At 37.0% G+C, this 18,153-nt stretch overlaps 7 protein-coding genes across 7 annotated transcripts; 2 read left to right on the top strand and 5 right to left on the bottom strand.

The window, feature by feature from the left end:
• Positions 1-1,576: 1,576 nt before the first annotated feature.
• EV154DRAFT_479942 (uncharacterized protein) lies at positions 1,577-2,384 on the bottom strand (the record flags this gene model as incomplete). The annotated part of the gene is made up of 4 exons (XM_051598300.1): positions 1,577-1,659; positions 1,714-1,823; positions 1,874-2,171; positions 2,300-2,384. 4 exons carry the CDS (start codon positions 2,382-2,384, stop codon positions 1,577-1,579), a joined length of 576 nt encoding a protein of 191 aa, XP_051459266.1.
• A 2,348-nt stretch (positions 2,385-4,732) lies between these two features.
• On the bottom strand, positions 4,733-6,337 carry EV154DRAFT_180145 (uncharacterized protein). Its single transcript, XM_051594235.1, has 7 exons — positions 6,200-6,337; positions 6,062-6,122; positions 5,935-6,005; positions 5,783-5,858; positions 5,578-5,725; positions 4,944-5,200; positions 4,733-4,920 (listed from the first exon to the last, which is right to left on the bottom strand). The coding sequence occupies exons 1-7, from the start codon at positions 6,239-6,241 to the stop codon at positions 4,910-4,912; spliced, it is 666 nt and encodes a 221-aa protein (XP_051459265.1). The 5' UTR covers positions 6,242-6,337; the 3' UTR covers positions 4,733-4,909.
• Positions 6,338-6,445: 108 nt separating this feature from the next.
• On the top strand, positions 6,446-7,694 carry EV154DRAFT_550406 (Zinc/iron permease). The gene is made up of 3 exons (XM_051604924.1): positions 6,446-6,997; positions 7,096-7,394; positions 7,467-7,694. Exons 1-3 carry the CDS (start codon positions 6,508-6,510, stop codon positions 7,575-7,577), a joined length of 900 nt encoding a protein of 299 aa, XP_051459264.1. The 5' UTR covers positions 6,446-6,507; the 3' UTR covers positions 7,578-7,694.
• Positions 7,695-8,147: 453 nt separating this feature from the next.
• EV154DRAFT_417966 (kinase-like domain-containing protein) lies at positions 8,148-11,073 on the top strand (the record flags this gene model as incomplete). Its single annotated transcript, XM_051595820.1, has 10 exons — positions 8,148-8,292; positions 8,485-8,932; positions 8,999-9,032; positions 9,133-9,351; positions 9,417-9,626; positions 9,868-10,114; positions 10,310-10,506; positions 10,578-10,649; positions 10,729-10,894; positions 10,961-11,073. The coding sequence occupies 10 exons, from the start codon at positions 8,148-8,150 to the stop codon at positions 11,071-11,073; spliced, it is 1,851 nt and encodes a 616-aa protein (XP_051459263.1).
• A 1,588-nt stretch (positions 11,074-12,661) lies between these two features.
• EV154DRAFT_503742 (uncharacterized protein) lies at positions 12,662-16,144 on the bottom strand. Its single transcript, XM_051600951.1, has 7 exons — positions 16,006-16,144; positions 15,652-15,927; positions 15,443-15,566; positions 14,612-15,354; positions 13,924-14,503; positions 12,908-13,786; positions 12,662-12,839 (listed from the first exon to the last, which is right to left on the bottom strand). The coding sequence occupies exons 1-7, from the start codon at positions 16,035-16,037 to the stop codon at positions 12,816-12,818; spliced, it is 2,658 nt and encodes an 885-aa protein (XP_051459262.1). The 5' UTR covers positions 16,038-16,144; the 3' UTR covers positions 12,662-12,815.
• Positions 16,145-16,195: 51 nt separating this feature from the next.
• On the bottom strand, positions 16,196-17,066 carry EV154DRAFT_503739 (TB2/DP1, HVA22 family-domain-containing protein). Its single transcript, XM_051600950.1, has 3 exons — positions 16,790-17,066; positions 16,521-16,708; positions 16,196-16,441 (listed from the first exon to the last, which is right to left on the bottom strand). The coding sequence occupies exons 1-3, from the start codon at positions 17,019-17,021 to the stop codon at positions 16,286-16,288; spliced, it is 576 nt and encodes a 191-aa protein (XP_051459261.1). The 5' UTR covers positions 17,022-17,066; the 3' UTR covers positions 16,196-16,285.
• On the bottom strand, positions 16,985-18,059 carry EV154DRAFT_503737 (peptidase M76 family-domain-containing protein). Its single transcript, XM_051600949.1, has 3 exons — positions 17,783-18,059; positions 17,470-17,726; positions 16,985-17,389 (listed from the first exon to the last, which is right to left on the bottom strand). Exons 1-3 carry the CDS (start codon positions 17,982-17,984, stop codon positions 17,168-17,170), a joined length of 681 nt encoding a protein of 226 aa, XP_051459260.1. The 5' UTR covers positions 17,985-18,059; the 3' UTR covers positions 16,985-17,167.
• Between the last annotated feature and the right edge of the window lie 94 nt (positions 18,060-18,153).

Here is an 18,153-nt window from a genome sequence, read left to right as displayed (position 1 = left end):
AAAAGTTCTCCGCATACAACGATAAATGAGATATGGTGGCGTATGTCCCAGCTCCAAGTATATCAGCCATACATATAAACAGCATTTATTAATTTGCTGCTCTCAAAGATGGAACGTGAAACTATGGTAAAGGATGGTGAGATTCTTGAGGTAGATCATTCTTTCAAAACTATCAAAAAAGATGGCCAAAGTTGGTGGTAAGCCCGTTTTCCAAGCATTGTATGCCGTTTACAACGAGTATGAAGAAGTACGTGCAATGGTTTTTGTACTAACAAAAGGTCACGTACATGTTAAACCGCTATTGAGCGCTCTTAAAAGATCATACGAACTATACGGTCATACCATGCCAAAGATAGTTTTCACAGATAATGTCATAGGCGATCAAAAACTTTTTGAAAATATCTTCTCTTCCTTGCTAGTTGATGTCAAGCATGTTGATGATGTAACAGCCGAAGTAAGCCACCAAGAGCCCGAATTTCCTGCTAATAAAATCCTTTTGGATGTTGCAGTTGAATGTTTGAATAGTATTGATTCTATCGATTACTTTAAATCCAAACGATTTTGTATGACAATAATAATAGAGGAACTAGAGTGAATGTTAATTTTGATTGCGAGTGGTTTTATACTATCAGACCGTCTTATCGAGAAGAAATTGCTATTATATGTACAAATTGCCTATCAGAAAAAGGTTTTCATTATTTATACAAAAAAATCGATGTCGACCCTACTTCTAATTTAGAAATTCTTCCTGCAGATTTGAAAACTCTCTTTTTGACAAGGTCCATAACAAAAATCGGAAAATCAATCGGCGGTAACTTCAAAAAGACCCAACGAGATTTTCATGGTGATTTTGTTTGTCTTGGCTCTTTGTAAATTAGCACTCTATACAAAGACAAGGATGTTGTAAGCCGGGCCAATCTAAGTCTAGCCGATGTTTGCGAGGCTGTTCTCAGTCGAAAATTGAGCAAGGATAATTGTATTCGGTCTGGAAATTGGTAGAAAGTGCCCCTCAACGAGGATCAAATAAAGTATGCATACGTTTCGTTAGAAATATATGAGAGGATAAAACATTTACCAACAATTGGATTGGCAATTGTGGGTGAGCCACAAGTAGAAACATTTGCGAGTGCTCATGCTGGGTCATCGAAATTTTTTTTGGCACGTGGCGGTTCGATTTCAAAAATTACGTAGAAAAAAATAAAAAAAGACGTAGATGTAGACATTCTCTCCTGATTGTGCAAGTTTCAATTACTCCTCGATATCAAATAATTTATTCATACAACATCCACATATATACTTTAAAGATTAAAACGATGTAACGATGTTTATAAATAAAAATAAGTATAAATAAAACTGCAAAGAAACAGTGAGAAAGAGGGGGACGATAAGTAAATTTAACAATCATTTTCACCAAGCACCAGGGGATCTTTCTAGTCTCCACAGCTTAACAGACCGTCATCGAGATCAAGTGCACTAACCTTGTCAACGACTAGCTTCCATCATATTGCTATCAGTGGAGGTGTCCGAAGTATCATATGAAATGGGGGAGTCAGCCAAATAAAATATGTCACTATTACTAGATGCTAAGAAGATGATCGAGTCTTAAGGGCCTAATTGGTATATCGCTGTAAGCTTCCTTAAATCCAATAGAATAGCTCGCTATAAAAAAGTATTAGTGGCAATTATAAATGAAAATAATGAAAGTAACATTACTTGCAAAGACAACTGTGAGAAGAAAGTGGGCTACTTCTGGCATGCTAAATACAGCAGGAAGACTTGCTACGCCTTTTTTATAATGTACAATAGTGCCTGATTCGGTCATTCTTGAGCCATATATAGTAAGAGTTAAACCATGAAATTGCGCACTCATAACCTCAACGGTATATAACAGTGATGGATGATGAAGAATGGACTTGATATATAGGAGACGCTTCTGGCAAAACGGTGCTTGACGTATAGGAGACGCTTCTGGCGAAACGGTGCTTGAAATATAGGAGACGCTTCTGGCGAAACGGTTCTTGACATATAGGAGACACTTCTGGCGAAACGGTGCTTGACTTCCTTGATATCTACCTCAACATATGCTTCTGTTGCTTCACCTGGTTTGTCCTCACACGAAAAGATATCACCCAATTGATCATTACATATAATATCAGATCTACTTTGAAGTCCTTTTCATCACTAGTAATCCATGTCATCTTTTTAGGTATTTGATAGTTGTCGCATGACATTCAGTCTTACCAAAATGAATTCGATAGCATGTTAGTTCTTCTTCTTACATAGTTGGGGGGGTTAATACCTCTTTGTAACATAATAAGGATCAAACAGGCAAATAGCATCAAAACCATCAGCATACAAATGTCCTTGGTACCACCCTTCTTCATGTGTAGTATCTCATAGTTGATTGGATTGATAAAGTAATAGCTTGATAATAAACAATTATTACAATTAATGTTCACCAAGCAGAATATAAACAAGTTAACCTATAGTTTTGATAGTGCAATGTAAATATATGACTGCAGTCCAACGCGAGGAACCAGTGGGATAACTTTGACAATCACTTCTACATCATGTAATGATGTAGCTTTAATGACCTTGACAAGTATTAACCTTTCGCTTCGAGTGTACTTTAGCGATAGTGGTATTTTTAAATCAACAGAAATCTGCTTAATGGTACTTTTAAAACGAGCAGGAATGGCACCGGGGGAAATAAGGTCCAACGTATTATCATTACCACTAGTAGAGAAAATGAGGAGAAATGTGTTAACATATAACAGCAATTCAAGCCAGGAATTTTTTAGTAATTAAACTTACCAAGAATCAGCTAAACATAGTAGCTTTTCACCAAAGATTAACCCTTTGACGTAGCTTAGACTTAAATGCTTTCTTCATTTGTTTTGAGATGAGGGAGGTGGATTATTGTTATCGACTCTCTTTGGTGTTGATGATATATTTGATGTTGTGGGTGTTGTGGATGTTGATGATATATTTAATGTTGTGGGTGTTGTGGATGTTGATGATATATTTGATGTTGTGAATGCTGTTACTGCTGATGTACTTGACGATGAAGATGATTGTGGGGTCACTTTTAAACTTGATATTTAATTGGATAATGGAAAAGTGGCTGGATGTACTGTATTTTGATTTATTGCATTGGTTTTGTCCTTCAATACATCATCATCAGCATGAGTACAATATAAAAAACCTCGATTGCTATGTACAAGATGTTCATATTAAAAACTGTTAAAAGGAATATATGTCACATATGTCTTGAATAAAACATTTACCTCAACACCTTCTTTCATCACGAGTGTTCTTGACAAGTCAGAGTTAACAACATTTTCGCACTTATGAGTACGAACAACAATTGACGTGCAAAGGTAGGAGAGATTGGTTTATACTCAACCAGCAATGCTTGAAACAAGCCTGATACTTTCCATGATCTGACGTGCATGATTTTGAAGTAGTTCAATTAATAATTATATGAAAACCCCGCTTAAACTAACACGGATGCTTGACTGGGGGGGGAGGCGATTTCCAGAGATGTGGTTACGTTCATCTCTCTCGTGTGTTATTCTAACAGCACCATGATAAAATAGAGACATGATACCATCACAGACGTGAAGAATACGTTCACAGACATAGAGAATACGTTCACAGACATAGAGAATACGTTCAGAGACGTAGAGAATACGTTCAGAGACGTAGAGAATACGTTCACAGATGTGAAGAATACGTTACAACACTTTTGTTTGTATGAAAAAAAGAAAAAAGAAGTAAAAAAAAAATTTTATCGTGTTTTTTTAAAAAAAAAAAAATAAAGGGATAAATGATACAATCACACGATGACTTGTTGTTTTTTTTCTCTGTCCGACTAAAAAAAAAAGAGTAAATACGCCATGTAATTATATCATTGGATATCATGCAACTGACATCATTGTGACAAAATACAAATGCAGGTTAAGTTACTAGTCTCGTAGGGGAAATGAAATGGTCGGGGGGGGGGACCACCGAAACAATGATACCGTTTCTTTGACCAAACACCTTATTCGATGAAGTAATTGACAGTATTTATGCAGTCCCGTAGTCTGGTTGGTTCGCACGTAATGATGAATGATGAAAAAAGGGCAGTTAGATCATCTTGCCTTTGTGTTTATTGACACAGTCACTAAAAAAAAAATTGTGATTTCATATATGCACGACTCATAACTATTGAAAATCTAATCAAACGAAATCCATATCACAACCAAAGTATTTGTTTTTATCTACCCGAGAAACAGGTCATCCCCTCCCCCCAATAATGAGATGGCCACATTCTAAATAACTTCATTTTAAAAAAAAAAAAAAGCGGAGTGGGGGGATGATCATGATATAAATAGATGAGGTGTATCTATGCAAAAAAAAAATAGTAGCCATGACATTTTGTATATATGTCATTCATCCGCCCAAATGCAATTGTCATTTCTGCTCCTTTACGTGTGTGAATAATATACATGGTTGCAGCTATTTTTAATACCCGGATAAGTTTAAAAAAAAAAAGGTGTAGTGAAATCATGACATTCCGGGTAGAAAAAGACTATTTATGTACCTGCATGAAAAAAAAGTCATTCAAATCTCGGGACAAGACGAACAAGAAAGGCTAATGCATGATAAAATGAAGTCTATCTCATTCTGTGTCTCTCTTCCTCTATCGGTTGAACAAACCTTTTTTGCAATGGATAATTAAATATATTTAAAAAAAAAGAAAAAATGTGAAAGTGTTGTTTGGGATTGTTGATTTTGGAATGATTGCAAGCTTTTTTTTTTTTTTTTTGTGTGTGTGTGTCTTTGAAATATATATTTTTAATCAAGTTGGTCTCTATCAGGCATACGATCGGACATACGGTCAGGCATACGGTCTGACATACGTTCAGGCATACGCTCAGGCATACGTTCAGGCATACGCTCAGGCATACGTTCAGGCATACGATCAGACATACGATCAGGCATAGGCATACGATCATCATCACGACGACGGTCTTCTCTAGGAGCATATTCACGTCTATCACCACGTCCATCACGTCTATCGCCATCACGTCTATCGCCACCACGACTATCACCACGACCATCATAACCTCTGCTTTCTCTGAAATCGTTGCGGCGAGGAGATCTGTCACGGCCACCACGGTCATCACGACGACGGTCAAAGTCTCTTGTATCTCTGCAAAGTCTTTTTTTGATGAAATTGTCAGTAGGCTGTAAAATAGGAGGTTTTTTTTCGACTTACAAGTTAATTTAAAGAGTAATAAAAAGTAGAGATAGCAACGTGAGACCAAGAAGAGCAATACAAAAAAAAAAAAAAAAAAATTCCAACGGGATTGAGGTCAGATCACAGCAATGATTTAAAGAATAAAGAAAATAGAGAGAGAGAAGCGCGAGAGAGCTGTGGTGAAATGATAATCATTTTTTTTTTTTTTTTTTTTTTGAAAGCGCAGTGCGGATAACAAAAAAAAAGAAAAGTTTTTTTTTTTTTTTCACACCACAGGGACACGGTAAATCTGGTTTCTATTCTGAAGAGAGGGAAAAAAGAGGTTATACCTTCTGTCGCGGTCACTACCACGTCCACCATCGCGTCTAGGAGATCGATCACGTCCTCCACTACTGTAACCTCCACGTCCTCCACCACCTCTGCCACCTCCACGGCCACCATCACGGCCACCCTCTTGACAATCTCTAGCCCAGTGACCTATAAAAAAGAGAGGTTAAATTCTGTATAACACACATATAAAAAACTACTCCGAACCTTCAGCTCCACAGTGGAAACATTCATTCTCGCCAGGTCTTTTACCACCATTTTTGGCCCATTCAACAACAAGGTCCTATAAAAGATAATTTTTTAATTTTTTTAATTTTTTTTTTTTTAATTTAACCATAAAAATCCATATATAAACGTACACCCTGTTCGTTAATACCCTTGATGGCATCTTCAGCATCACGCTTATCATCGTATTCGACGAAACCAAATCCTTCTTTAGAGATGAGTTACAAGATTAGAACGGTATAAAAGCGAGCCCTCATTTACCTTTCTTCACATCCAAACGAGTAATCTTGCCGTACTTGGAGAAAGTGTCTTCAAGATCACGCTAATAAAAAAAAAGTAGATGGATTAGATTATATTCCATCATCTCTCTCTCTCTTTCTCTCTCTTTCTTTTTTTTACATTGTTCATCTCTCGTGGGATTCTTCCAATAAAAAGTGCCATGTTTTCTTTTGTGTTATATGGAATATAAAGAAAGAAAGAAAAACAAAAAAAAGGAGGTTGGGGGCTTTTTTTTTTTTTAGTGCAAGACGATTAAGCCCAAAAATATATATAAAAAAAAAAAATGTGTCACAACTAGTAGAGCCCTTTTCCCACCACCCAATGAGGAAGCAATGTTTATTATTTTTTTATTTTTTTTTGGCTTATTTTTATTTTTTTGTCTTTTTCTTTTTTTTTTTTTTTTCTTTCTTTTAAAGAAAGTACAAAGTATGATGATGGTGGAAGGAACTCTGACAGGATGGATGATGGTTTCAATTTCATCGTTTTCGTGTGTTTTAGGGGCAAGTATGGTAGTTTTACTGGGAAACAAAAAGTGGATTTCGAGTCAGGGATTTCTTTCGGCCTCAATGGCATTGGGTGGAGGCGTCTTACTATTTAACTCACTTTACACATTGTTACCGGCATCCCAACAAAAGTTAAACTCTAATTTCTTTACTTATCTCTGCTTTTTTGTCGGCGTCGTATTTACATTTATCTTAACCTTGGCTATCCAATCATGCACACCTCGTGCTCTACATACCTGTGATCCCATCGGAAGTGTCGCTCAACATTTACATCCTCATCATTCAAAACCACACACGCATCATTCCATCGAATACGGCACCCTCCCCAACAACAATCAGCAAGTCACGGATAGGAACGATTATTTCCTGATTGGCATACAGACGGCCATTGCTATTTGTATTCACAAGTTCCCAGGTTAGATCATCGGTCTTGTGATATGAACGGATAAAAAGAGAGAGAGAGCGAGAGCGAGAGAGAGAGAGAGAAAACGATTATTAACCTGTAGGAAAAAGAGGGATTAATTATGTTTGTATCAAATCAATCTTCCAGTGAATTAGGGTTAAATGTGGCAGCAGCGATTATCATCCATAATTTTATTGAAGGCTTCTTGATTGCTTTACCACTTTATTACGCAACGGACAGTAGACTCTCAGCTTTTGGGTATGCGTCCTTTTTGGGAGGGATGTCACAGCCGTTGGGAGCTATTTTGGGGCTGTGTGTGATTCGTAATGTGGAAGTGGCGGAGGAACAATTGTTATTTGGCATGATATTTGGTGTCGTGAGTGGCATGATGTGTTTAATAGCCATCCAGGTACTAAATAAGAAACGAAATAATAATAATGGTTAGTTACTGATGCGATCTTTTTTTTTTTTTTAATAACAGAGCATGCTCCCTCAAGCCATTAGGGCAGATGCAACTCATCGATGTGTACCACTTTTTTTCTTTATTGGGATTTTTTTGGTTGGTTTATCTTCATTACTCCACTCCATGTAATTATTTGCATCCATCGTACATATTCTTGCATCATACGCCTTTTTTTTTTTTTTTCTTACTTATATACGCAAGTATAGCTAATAGTAAAAAATAATAAAAAAAAAAAAAATCCCCAACACTATTTTATCATTATTTGTACCCAAATATATACAATTTATATAAAAAAGTAAATTTTCTAAATTTATACATGTCAAAAACCCTGACCTTTTTTTAAAAACTAAAAATGGTTGATTTTCCAAAAAGATATACACAGCGCCTCCTTTAATTTTCCTTCTCCTACTCTCCCTTTCTCCCCCCCCCCCCTTTTTTTTCCTCTCTTTTAGCCCTCAGTCATCTTGCATATTGAGAAGTGGCGCTCTACATATGTCCTTCTCTCACCCCCCCCCCCCAAAAATATACATATATAAGTTTTTTGTTTTTTTTTATTTTGATGATTATTTATTTTTTTCTCTCTCTCTCTCTCTCTCCTTTATTTTTTTTTATTTTTCTCTCTAATCTTTTTTCTTCTTCTTCTTTACCACCTATATATTAAAACAAGTGCCGGCAGCTTATTATAACAAGATGGCATTCATGACTTATTTAGCACGTCACCATCACGACACAGAGCAGATTAAACATACAAATAAACGATCACTTACTTTACCCACCGTTAATAAAAAAAAGAAGGAAATTGGAGATTATGTCCTGTGTAGAACCATTGGTCGTGGTGCTTCGGGTAACGTAGCAGCACACAATAAATTAAAAAAAAGAGGCCAACACTCTATTCTCTAAAAAGATGACTAACCTAACCCCCTCCCTCCCTTCCTTCCTCTCTCTCTCTCTCTCTTTCCTCCTCCTCCTCCTCCTCCCCTTTATATATATATATATATATATATTTCTTCTTTTTTTTATTTAATTCGTACTGTAGGTCGTGTCAAGCTCGGTATCCACAAGATCACAGGTGAAAAGGTGGCGATCAAGATGATTAGTAGAAGCCAATTGACTGCATCCAGTAGCACAGCTAAAAGTGTCCAACGTGAACTAGCCGTACTCCAATTACTTCATCATCCTCACCTGATTGATTTACGACAAGTACTTCAGGACACGCAATATGTGTATTTCGTCATGGAGTACCTAGAAGGGGGTGAATTATTTCATGTATTGGCAGAGCGAGGTCGATTACCAGAGTCTGAAGGTCGACATTTATTTTTACAATTAATTACTGCCTTGGCCTGGTGTCATGCTCACCATATCACTCATCGTGATCTTAAACCTGAAAATATCTTGCTGGACAAGGAAAAGAAGAATCTTAAAATTGCTGATTTTGGTATGGCAGCAATGCAACCAATAAATGCTCTTTTAAGAACAAGTTGCGGGTAAATTTTTTTTTTTTTTTATTATTATTATTATGGGCAAACCCAAAAATAACTTTTTTTATTTAGTTCTCCGCATTATGCAAGTCCTGAAATTGTGAGAGTAAGTGTAATAAACAACAACATTCCCTAATGATTGATACAAAAGAAAAAATAATAAAAAAAAAAAAAAAGCGTGTATTGACACATATTTCCAATTATAGGGAAAAAGATACGATGGTACTGCGACAGATGTATGGTCCTGTGGAGCCATTCTCTATGCTATCGTGACGGGTCATTTACCTTTTGATGATGAACACATGGGTAGACTTTTAGCGAAAATTAAAACAGGTCGATACCGTCCTTTACCCGACTACCTCTCACCCGATGCAAGAGATTTGATTAAGCGTATGCTGGTTGTTGATCCACTCAAACGAATGACAGTAAGTTAAAATATCTAAAAGTCCCCATAAAAAAGATACTTAACCCATTCAAACAAAAAAAAAAGATGGCAGAGATTCTTCAACATCCTTGGTTGACCAACAAATCCTTTTTGGGTACTGAATTACGATTCTTTCAACAGCCTTCTTTAGAATTTAATCCTGTCTCAGATCCAGAATTACAGCTACCCATGATTCAATCCTCTTTAGATTTGGATGGTAGAATATGGGAGACACTCAAAGTACTTTGGCGTGAGAAATCCGAGGATGAAATTCTTGTCTCCTTGACTAAACCAGGGTAAATGCCCCCATTCATTAAATAGATAAAGAAGCTTTTTTTTTTGTTTATATTCATTATTTGTTTATATTGTAGATGTAATGTACAAAAGTTGACATGCAAACTATTACAAGAAAGATCTATGAGACTTGAACAACAACCAGCTGACCATAACAGTATGTACTCTTTTTTTTTTTTATTTAAAAAAATCTATACTTTTAAAAAAAAAAAAATCTAAACAGAACCCCCCCCCCACCAAATCAGGTTCTTCAGTTAGTTTGCCACTGCGGAGATCTTCTGTCATAGCAGATGATGTATTAATGACCCCTCCTCTTCGGTCTTCACTTCGTGCAACAGATGATGTGGAATCTTATTTACTCTCAACACCCTATGAATCATCTTCGGTGGATACCATGTCTTGTTGTCGTACATTGGAGTTACCACCTACACCCAAGTCAACAACGACAACGTTTGCGCACCGAATGGACAGTGCGTCTACGGTCAATATGGTGGATTTTAAAAAGAAGATGCCATGGGATCGATGGATGGACCCCAACGGTGATTCGTTTCATTCTGTGCCTCAACCCCAAGCTCAGGCCAAGGAGCTCGTCAACCATCGGTCAACGATGGGGAGTGACAAGAGTCTGGTCTTGAACGCACGGTATTGGATCCATGATGATGGAGCGCTGGCCCAGACCGAAGAAGCGCGAGGGTCGAAAGCGGATGCAGCCGATGTATTCATCATGACAAAACCAGTAGACACTTGTATTTCAATGCCCGAGACAAGAAGGAGTGCATGGTGGCTGTGTTCAAAAGATCCTGTTCGATTGAATTGGTTGGATAAGACATGTAACTATTTCACACAAAAGGCGCCTCAAAAGGTATAAAAGAAAAAAAAAATGATATATATATCAAATATCAAAAAAAATCTCACCCGGTGTTTCCCAAATAGATCATTACCATTGAATGCCTATCCAAACATGAATGTGAAACAGCGGGTAAATTGCATCAAGTGCTAGAAGAGGTAAAAACAACAAAAAAAGTTGTTTACTTTTTTGTTTTACTAAAAAACAGAGATTTTTTTTTTTTTTTATAATGAATAGTGTTACCATGGTAAATTAACAGGTCGCATGTATCCTCATGAAAAGATCGTGTGGTGTGGTTCCATGACCAAAAATGAACGCCCACTTTCATTTCTATGCCATATGACAAAAATGATGAATTCCGTTCAACCCAAGATTCGAATTAATTTCATCCAAGTAGGACAAGGTAAAAGATGAATTAGGATTTTTTTTTTTTTTTGTTTTGTTTTGCTGACCCACGCTTTGGCAGTAGGAGATAATTTAGAATCCTACATGGAGGAGTTACTTCAATGTCTCAACAAGTATGAGATGGAATCCGATTGGGTTACTAAAACCAATGGTTGGATTCACCCAGAAATCCTATAAATCATTTTTGCCATTTTATACATACTATATATCCCCCCCCCTTCATAATAATAAAAGCATTTTACTTTTTTTTCATATACCCTTTTTTGATCTTTCTCTCTCTTTTTTTTTATTTTTAGCCCCAATTGTATTTATAGCTTCTTTTATGGATAACATTCTTTTCATATAAGATAAACAATATGATTTCATGACAGCGTAAAAAAAAAAAAAATCACAAACAAAACAAAAAAATATAGTTTCTTTCTTTTTTTTTTTTTGTGTATCCAACGCTCTACGGGAATCTTAAGGGTCTGAGGGGGAGAGCTAAATAGGTCAGTGCACCCTCTCCCCCAAGTTTTTTTTTTTTTATTATTTGCAAGACTTATGACACGCGAAGCACTTTTTTTTGTATCATGGAAGGATGACACCTTCTTTTTAGCGCCGCCACTGTTGTCATGGAGCCATGATTTTTTTTTTTTTTTTCATTTTAAAAAAAATAAATAATGCACGATAGAGAGAAAGGTTTCCCTTTTTTTTTTTTTTTTCTTGCAAAAAAAAAAAGTTGAAAACAACATGACAATCACTTTTCCATCAATCGACCTTCGGGGAGGAAACGTTGTCTGAGGGGAAAATCCTTTGGTAAAAAAAAATAATTAACTTTTTTTCATTTTAAAAAAAAAAAAAAAAAAAAAACTTGTATCTTGTATAAATCACAAGGGGGGGGATGTATGTAATAGTTTCAGTTTTTTTTACATGTATTTTAAAAGCAACGAGCAGATGAAATAATTCCTTGCATCCTACATGTATTCTATCAGACTCAAAAAAAAAAAAGGGGGAGGGACATCATAATTGCTCTCTTTGGTATATCTAAAACACGGATAAGGATAAAATGTCTATTATTGTAATTGAAGAGGGGGGAGTAAGGGGAGGAGGAAAAAAAGATCTGCTCCCCAAGATGATTGTCCACATACATCCTTTTTTTTTTTTACAAAAAAAATGAAAAGAGCGAAAAAAAAAAGTATACTAAAATGTATACAGATCATAGATAAATGCACTATTAAAAAAAAATACTCTCTCTCTCTCTCTTTTACAGTCTTTTCTTTTGTGCATCATTTTAATATTTACCGCATATTTCGCCATCATCCTCTTAAATCGTTTCTTTAGCTTTTTTTTTTTTTATCAAAAATCCAAATTGGCTCCTTAGTTCCAATGCACTTGATCTCTACTAGATTGACTCTTTTTTTGTCTATTTATCAACATCATATAAAAAACTCTGGGAGATTTAGTCTTGATTAGGTCTATCCCCCCCGGGGGGAGATCAACACATCTCTTTTTTTGACAACATCATCATGATAAAACATGGATGTCTAAAATCATGATTTTTACGCCCTTTCCCCCAAAAATAACAAGAGGGAGAGAAAAAAACGCCCATTTCATTCACACACGAACGCGCGCTTTTTTTCAATTATTAAATAAGGCTCTTATTTCACCTATCCTTTTCAGGGGGGGAAAGAGGCGGTATCTGAGATCAGACAATTAAAAAAAAAAAAAAATACAATAAAATTTATCCCCCCCCCCCCTCCCCGTTGAGCCCTTTCTTGTAATTTAAAAAAAAAGAAAAAAGAAAAGAGGATGGATTTCATAACCTGACAAAAGAAAAAAAAATGAATATATGGATTTACACAACTTATAAAAGGAGCATAACCTCCCTTTTGTCCAAGTTTTTTTTTTTATACTAAAAAATGGGAAGGGGTTTACTAAATCTACAAGACACACGTAGCCAAGTACTAAAGCAAAAAAAAAAAAAAAAAAAACCTAGTGAGTGGATAGACAATACACACACACACACACTTACAACAACAATGGTTTGATCATCTCCATAGACCTTCATTTTCTCTTGCAAGTAACGTCTACCTCTTCTTTCAGTATAAGAAACACCATCAGGACCTACATCCGATGGTTTACGCGACCTAACCTGACGACGACGATAACGACGACTGGGTCTCCGTTTCGACTTTTCTTCCTCCTCTTCTTCTTCTTCACTACTTGAACTTACCTCCTCATCGTAATCTGTATCAGGTAACCTCGTCTGACCGAAATAATCAAGCTCCTCCTCCTCCGCTATTACTGTTTCTCGAAAATTCAACAGGGATTCATTCGGTCCTAGGTCAAACTCATCCATGATACTCGCATGAGGTGAGCTACTATCACTACTACTACCACCGGAACAGTAACCCTGATTCACAAGTAACGTCTCACTAGGACTGCTGGGAAATAAACCTAATACCGTGCGGGGTTGTTCTTGTTTCTTGTTGAACAAATTCTGAAGTGTTACCGTGGCTTGATTTTCCTCGGAATAATCCTCATCGTTGTCCGTTGTTTCTTGTTCCGCTGGTGGTGGTGCAGCAGCAGCAGCAGCAGTAGCAGGTGTTGTTGCTATGGGGACGGTAGATACGGTGGTAGATACAGAAGAACGTCTTGAAATAGAATCATCGTCAGGAGGGTCCTCATGCTTTTTAAGATAGTTCAAGAGACGCACACTCCATCTTCGACTGAGTGTACTACTTTCGGAAGTCTCGGAGGTATAGCCTTTATGAACACTTTGAGTGTCGGATGGGATGCTCTCTTCTGTGAGTTTGAATTCATCGCATAGATAGAGATGGTGGTACACGAATGCCTTGAGTGACATTGTCATGAAGACGGTGTGTAAATATGCCAAATAAGACTCATCGGACTATCATCATCATCATAAAAAGAAAAAAAAAAGAAAGAGAAAAAGGATGAGTTTTTTTTTTGTGGTTGTGTTCAGTGAAAAAAAAAAAAAAAAAAAAAAAAAAAAAAAAAAAAAAAAAAAAAAAAAAAAAAACTCACGGTAAATAACATGAGACGATCGAGTAATTGGTTGATCCATTGTCCCTCCACATAGACAGGACTGGAATGAAGTGATCCATGTTTCACATCAACGTCCAGCACGCAACTCCCCTCGATATGAATACTGGCATCCATATTTTCCTTATCAATACCGACCAGTTTGATGCTAGCAATTTGTGAGTCGGTGAGTCGACTTTGATCAAACCAAGGAATGATCTGATGACGCTCTCTGTTTTGACCGGGTACAAAGACGGAGAGGGCATGGACAACTTGTTGCACATGCGATTTGTTGGCATCGCAACCACGAATCAGGACGGTTCTGCCCGTCAAGAGTGAAAAGAGGACATCGACAATGAGGGATTGGTATTGTCGGAGTATCTCGAGGAGATGGCGTGGCGGGTATCGGGGCGTGGGCCAGAGTTGCGATGGCGCTTGTAAAACTGGGTAGTAAATTTCTTCATCGTCTGTTTCTTGAGATGAATAGTGTTTACTACTGTCCGGTCTTTTTAATTTTTCCGCATGATCCAATAACACGTCTGATTCATCTTTTAATACCACACTTGTTTCTTCCTTTTCTTCTCTATAGCATAATGAGTAAAAAGATACAGATAAAAACGGGGGGGGGGTGTTCACACACACTGCTGTGAGAAAAAAAAAAAAAAAAAAAAAAAAAAAGAGACAAACTTACTCTCGTGGCTGCGGGTTCTCCATATTGAGCATAAATGTTCTACCAAATGTCAAAGCGGATGAAACGGGCCGGACAAACAAGTCCTCCTCTTCATTGACATCCAACACAACGCTACTTTTCCCCAAATACGCCGTCATTTCCTGAATCGAGACGATGGCTTCTGCATACATATCATGGTTCATGGTAGCCACCGCAGGTTTTTCGGAGATGATAGACGATGATTCCAGGATAGAAAAGACGAGTGGAACCACATGGTTCATTTTCTCATCATCGGCGGGTTCCTGACAAAGTTGAGCCAAGGATCGTAATTTTCTCTCGAAATGCGGTACAGGGTAAAGGGTCTCGATACATTTGGGTTGATACCCCTTCACCGTCGTGGTGTGTTCTACCACGGGTTTCATCATGATGGTTTTACCATGATGATGGTTGTTCATCTGGCTCAAACTGGATTCCAACGTATCGATCATGAGTTTCGTGGCGGTGGTGGCGCCCTTGATGGCGTGAAGCGATAGACCGGATGTTTGGATACGTTCGGTGTATTCCAAATCTAACAGACGATATTGAAGATCTAGAGTGAAATTGGAGTAATTGCCCTTTTTCATTTTAAGTGAGACCAAGTTAAATCTCTCCATGAGCTCCCTGAATCGGATGACGATTTTATCCGGGTCTCGTGTGATGTAGGATAATGCGACTGGATGAACGTAACCTCTTGCGTTGATATCAAATAAGGTCAGATGATGGGTCTACTTTGCAAATAACAAAAAAAAAAAAAAGAGAGGTCAGTGAGCTTGTAGTCAGGGGGGGATTTTTCAACCCAAAAAAAAAACTTACAAAGGCAAAGAACTTATGCTCGGAATCTGTGAAATAGACCTGCGTATCATCTGGAATTGAGAAGGCACACGGGGTTGCTGAATCAGCAAATAGAGAAGATGGTGTGAGTGGTTCGTCCATTTGCCTATAACATACACAGAGAAAAAAAAAAGGGTTTTTAGAAGTGGGGAATATTTTAAGTTTTTAAACGTTCAACCCTCCCAACTCACTCGTATTCTGAACTTCTATCGACAGAGACAACACGGAGGACAAACGCGTTAAAGTCAAAGGTATCGAGACCAAGCGTTTTCAGGTCTTTTAAATGAGGTGAGGATGGACTTGGTGTTTCTGTGTAAAACTTGAGGTCAATATAAGCAGTGTCTGTGACAACGGCTAAAGGTAATGGGCCTTCTAGCTCGGAAAACTCGCTGATAAGTACAAAGTCTCGAAAGGATGGTGCATCTGGATTAGAAAGAATGTCTTCATTCCACCAACAGTGTGTTGCTCTTTTTATTGTTTAATTTTTTATTTTATTCTTTCTTGGTATTATGCGTATATATATATAAAAAAAAGAGTCCGCTTACACAGATGGTTTTTCTTCTTTTCTTTGTGTCATGATAAGCGTGAATTAAAAAAAAAAAAAAGGTACGCTAGGAGTGGAGATAGAAAGAGAGAGAGAGAAAGAAAGAGAGAGAGAAAACGAGATGTGTGCGCTACATGAAAACAAGGGCGCATTTAAGCCACATATAAGGTTTTAAGCAAGCGCGCAACATTTGGAAAGGCGACACCATGTGATAAATCAGTGATAAATAAATATTTTTTTTTTGTGTTTATATAAGAAAAAAAAAAGGGGGTGGTATTATTTTAATCGGTCTTGAGAGTGGCAGAGGTGGCAGCAGCAGTGATATCAGTTTGAGCACTGTGGAACTTGGCCTTAAGCTTGTTGGCTTGGGCATCGATATCGTTTTGTGCACCAAGGAGATAGACACGTAAGAAACGGTTATAGACAACTTCAGCACCCTAAAAAAAAAAAAAAAAAAATTAATAACATAATTAACTAAAAAAGATTTTTTTTTTCCCTTTCACTTGGTAGACTTACTCTGAACTGGGGTAAAGCAAGATAGAGAACGACTAATGTCTTGAAAAGATAGTAAAAGGGGAACCAATAGAGAAGGATGTCTGAAAAGTATTCGACCATTTGAACGAAACCGATCACGGTCCAGTAAGTCAACCATTGCTTATCGTCTTCTTTACCAGGTGATTCAATCGCCTTGAAGGAAGCATAAGCTAATAGATATGCAACCCTTTTTTATTAATATAACTCTTTTTTTTTGCAAAAAAAAATAAACTCTTTTGTAAACAACTTACCAGGATAAAGCCAGGAGATACCGTTGGTCAAGAGTTGACCAGCCAAGTTGAAAAAGATCATTAAAAATGCAACACCACCAGCGCCAAGGGCAACGTAGCTCTTGGGAACACCGGTTCTGGCCTCAAATTCATTGGCATACTTGAACTGAGATAACTCAACATCAAGACGAGCAATCACTTCCTTTACCTTGGCTTGAATACCTTCCACGCTATAAGGAGTAGCTGTAGTCATATCTTTATTTTTTTGTTATTTAAAGAAGAAGAAGAAGAAAAAAAAAAGGCCAAGAGATATCTAAATATATATACTTATTTATATGGAAAAAAAAGGGGGAAATAAAAAAAAAAAGTCGCGTCACTATGTGTGTAACACTGCGCATTTTAATAAATTTCATCAAAAGGTCTTGTATCGGCGAAACAAGCATCGAATACACTCGCCACAGCTCTCTCGGCATCTTCTTGATCTTTACAATTAGGGTTTTGCATGACAGAAAGAACAGCTCTTCTTTTAACACAGGTTTGATGTTGTTTAGTAAAAGTAAAGAATCCTCTTTGTATCTCTCTGGTCCAACGACAATCTCCACTTAAACTGGCCGCTCTAACCTTAATTTAGACAAAAATAAATAAATAAAAATGTCACCATTTTCTGTAACCTAGTTTCTTTTTTTTTTTTTTTTTTTTACTTCACTGCATGCTTGATGTTTCAAATTATTCCAATCCACGTTAAATTTATGGTGATCGTACATATGAACCATTTCATGAACCATGGTGTGTTCTTGATGTGTCTTGGATCCTAATCGATTTTGACATAACAATACACCAAACTCGGGTGAAAACCCACCCGATCGTGTCTCATCGCAAGGCATGCAGACAAATTCGTCTTTTGACATGTGTTTATCCACCTTTTTCAATTGTTCCATCATAAATCGCACAGGTGGACCTAAAAACAGAAGCGTTACAAACCCCTCTCTCTCTCTCTTTTTTATGCAACTTTACTGTTCTTGAGAAGATTATCTTTCCACACTTCACATTGATTACATTGGTATTCTTCCAAATCAACATCCAGACGCTTTTTAAAATCTTGTTTCTCGACCTCCGTCATTCCAAGTCCAGTGATATATTGTAAAGACTTTGTCCATTTTTCAAACTTTTTCATTTCCTTCAAGGAAACTGCAGGTGTTTCTTCTTTATCAGCCATCGTTGTTTCTCCCAAAAAAAAAAAAAAAGGGCCAAAAAAAGAATAAATCCCAGCCCTTGACAACCCCCTGCTACCTAGCTCATCTATTGTATATATATTTTTTTTGCTTGTCCCAGCGGGGACTTAAATAGATGCTTTTTATTTTTGTTTTGCAGCATAAAAAAAAACA

This window comes from Mucor mucedo, assembly GCF_025094135.1.
Source record: "Mucor mucedo strain NRRL 3635 chromosome Unknown EV154scaffold_30, whole genome shotgun sequence".
Classification (NCBI taxonomy): Eukaryota; Fungi; Mucoromycota; class Mucoromycetes; order Mucorales; family Mucoraceae; genus Mucor; species Mucor mucedo.
The sequence above is the reverse complement of the archived record's forward strand: the minus strand, read 5'-3'. Positions and strand labels throughout refer to the sequence as shown.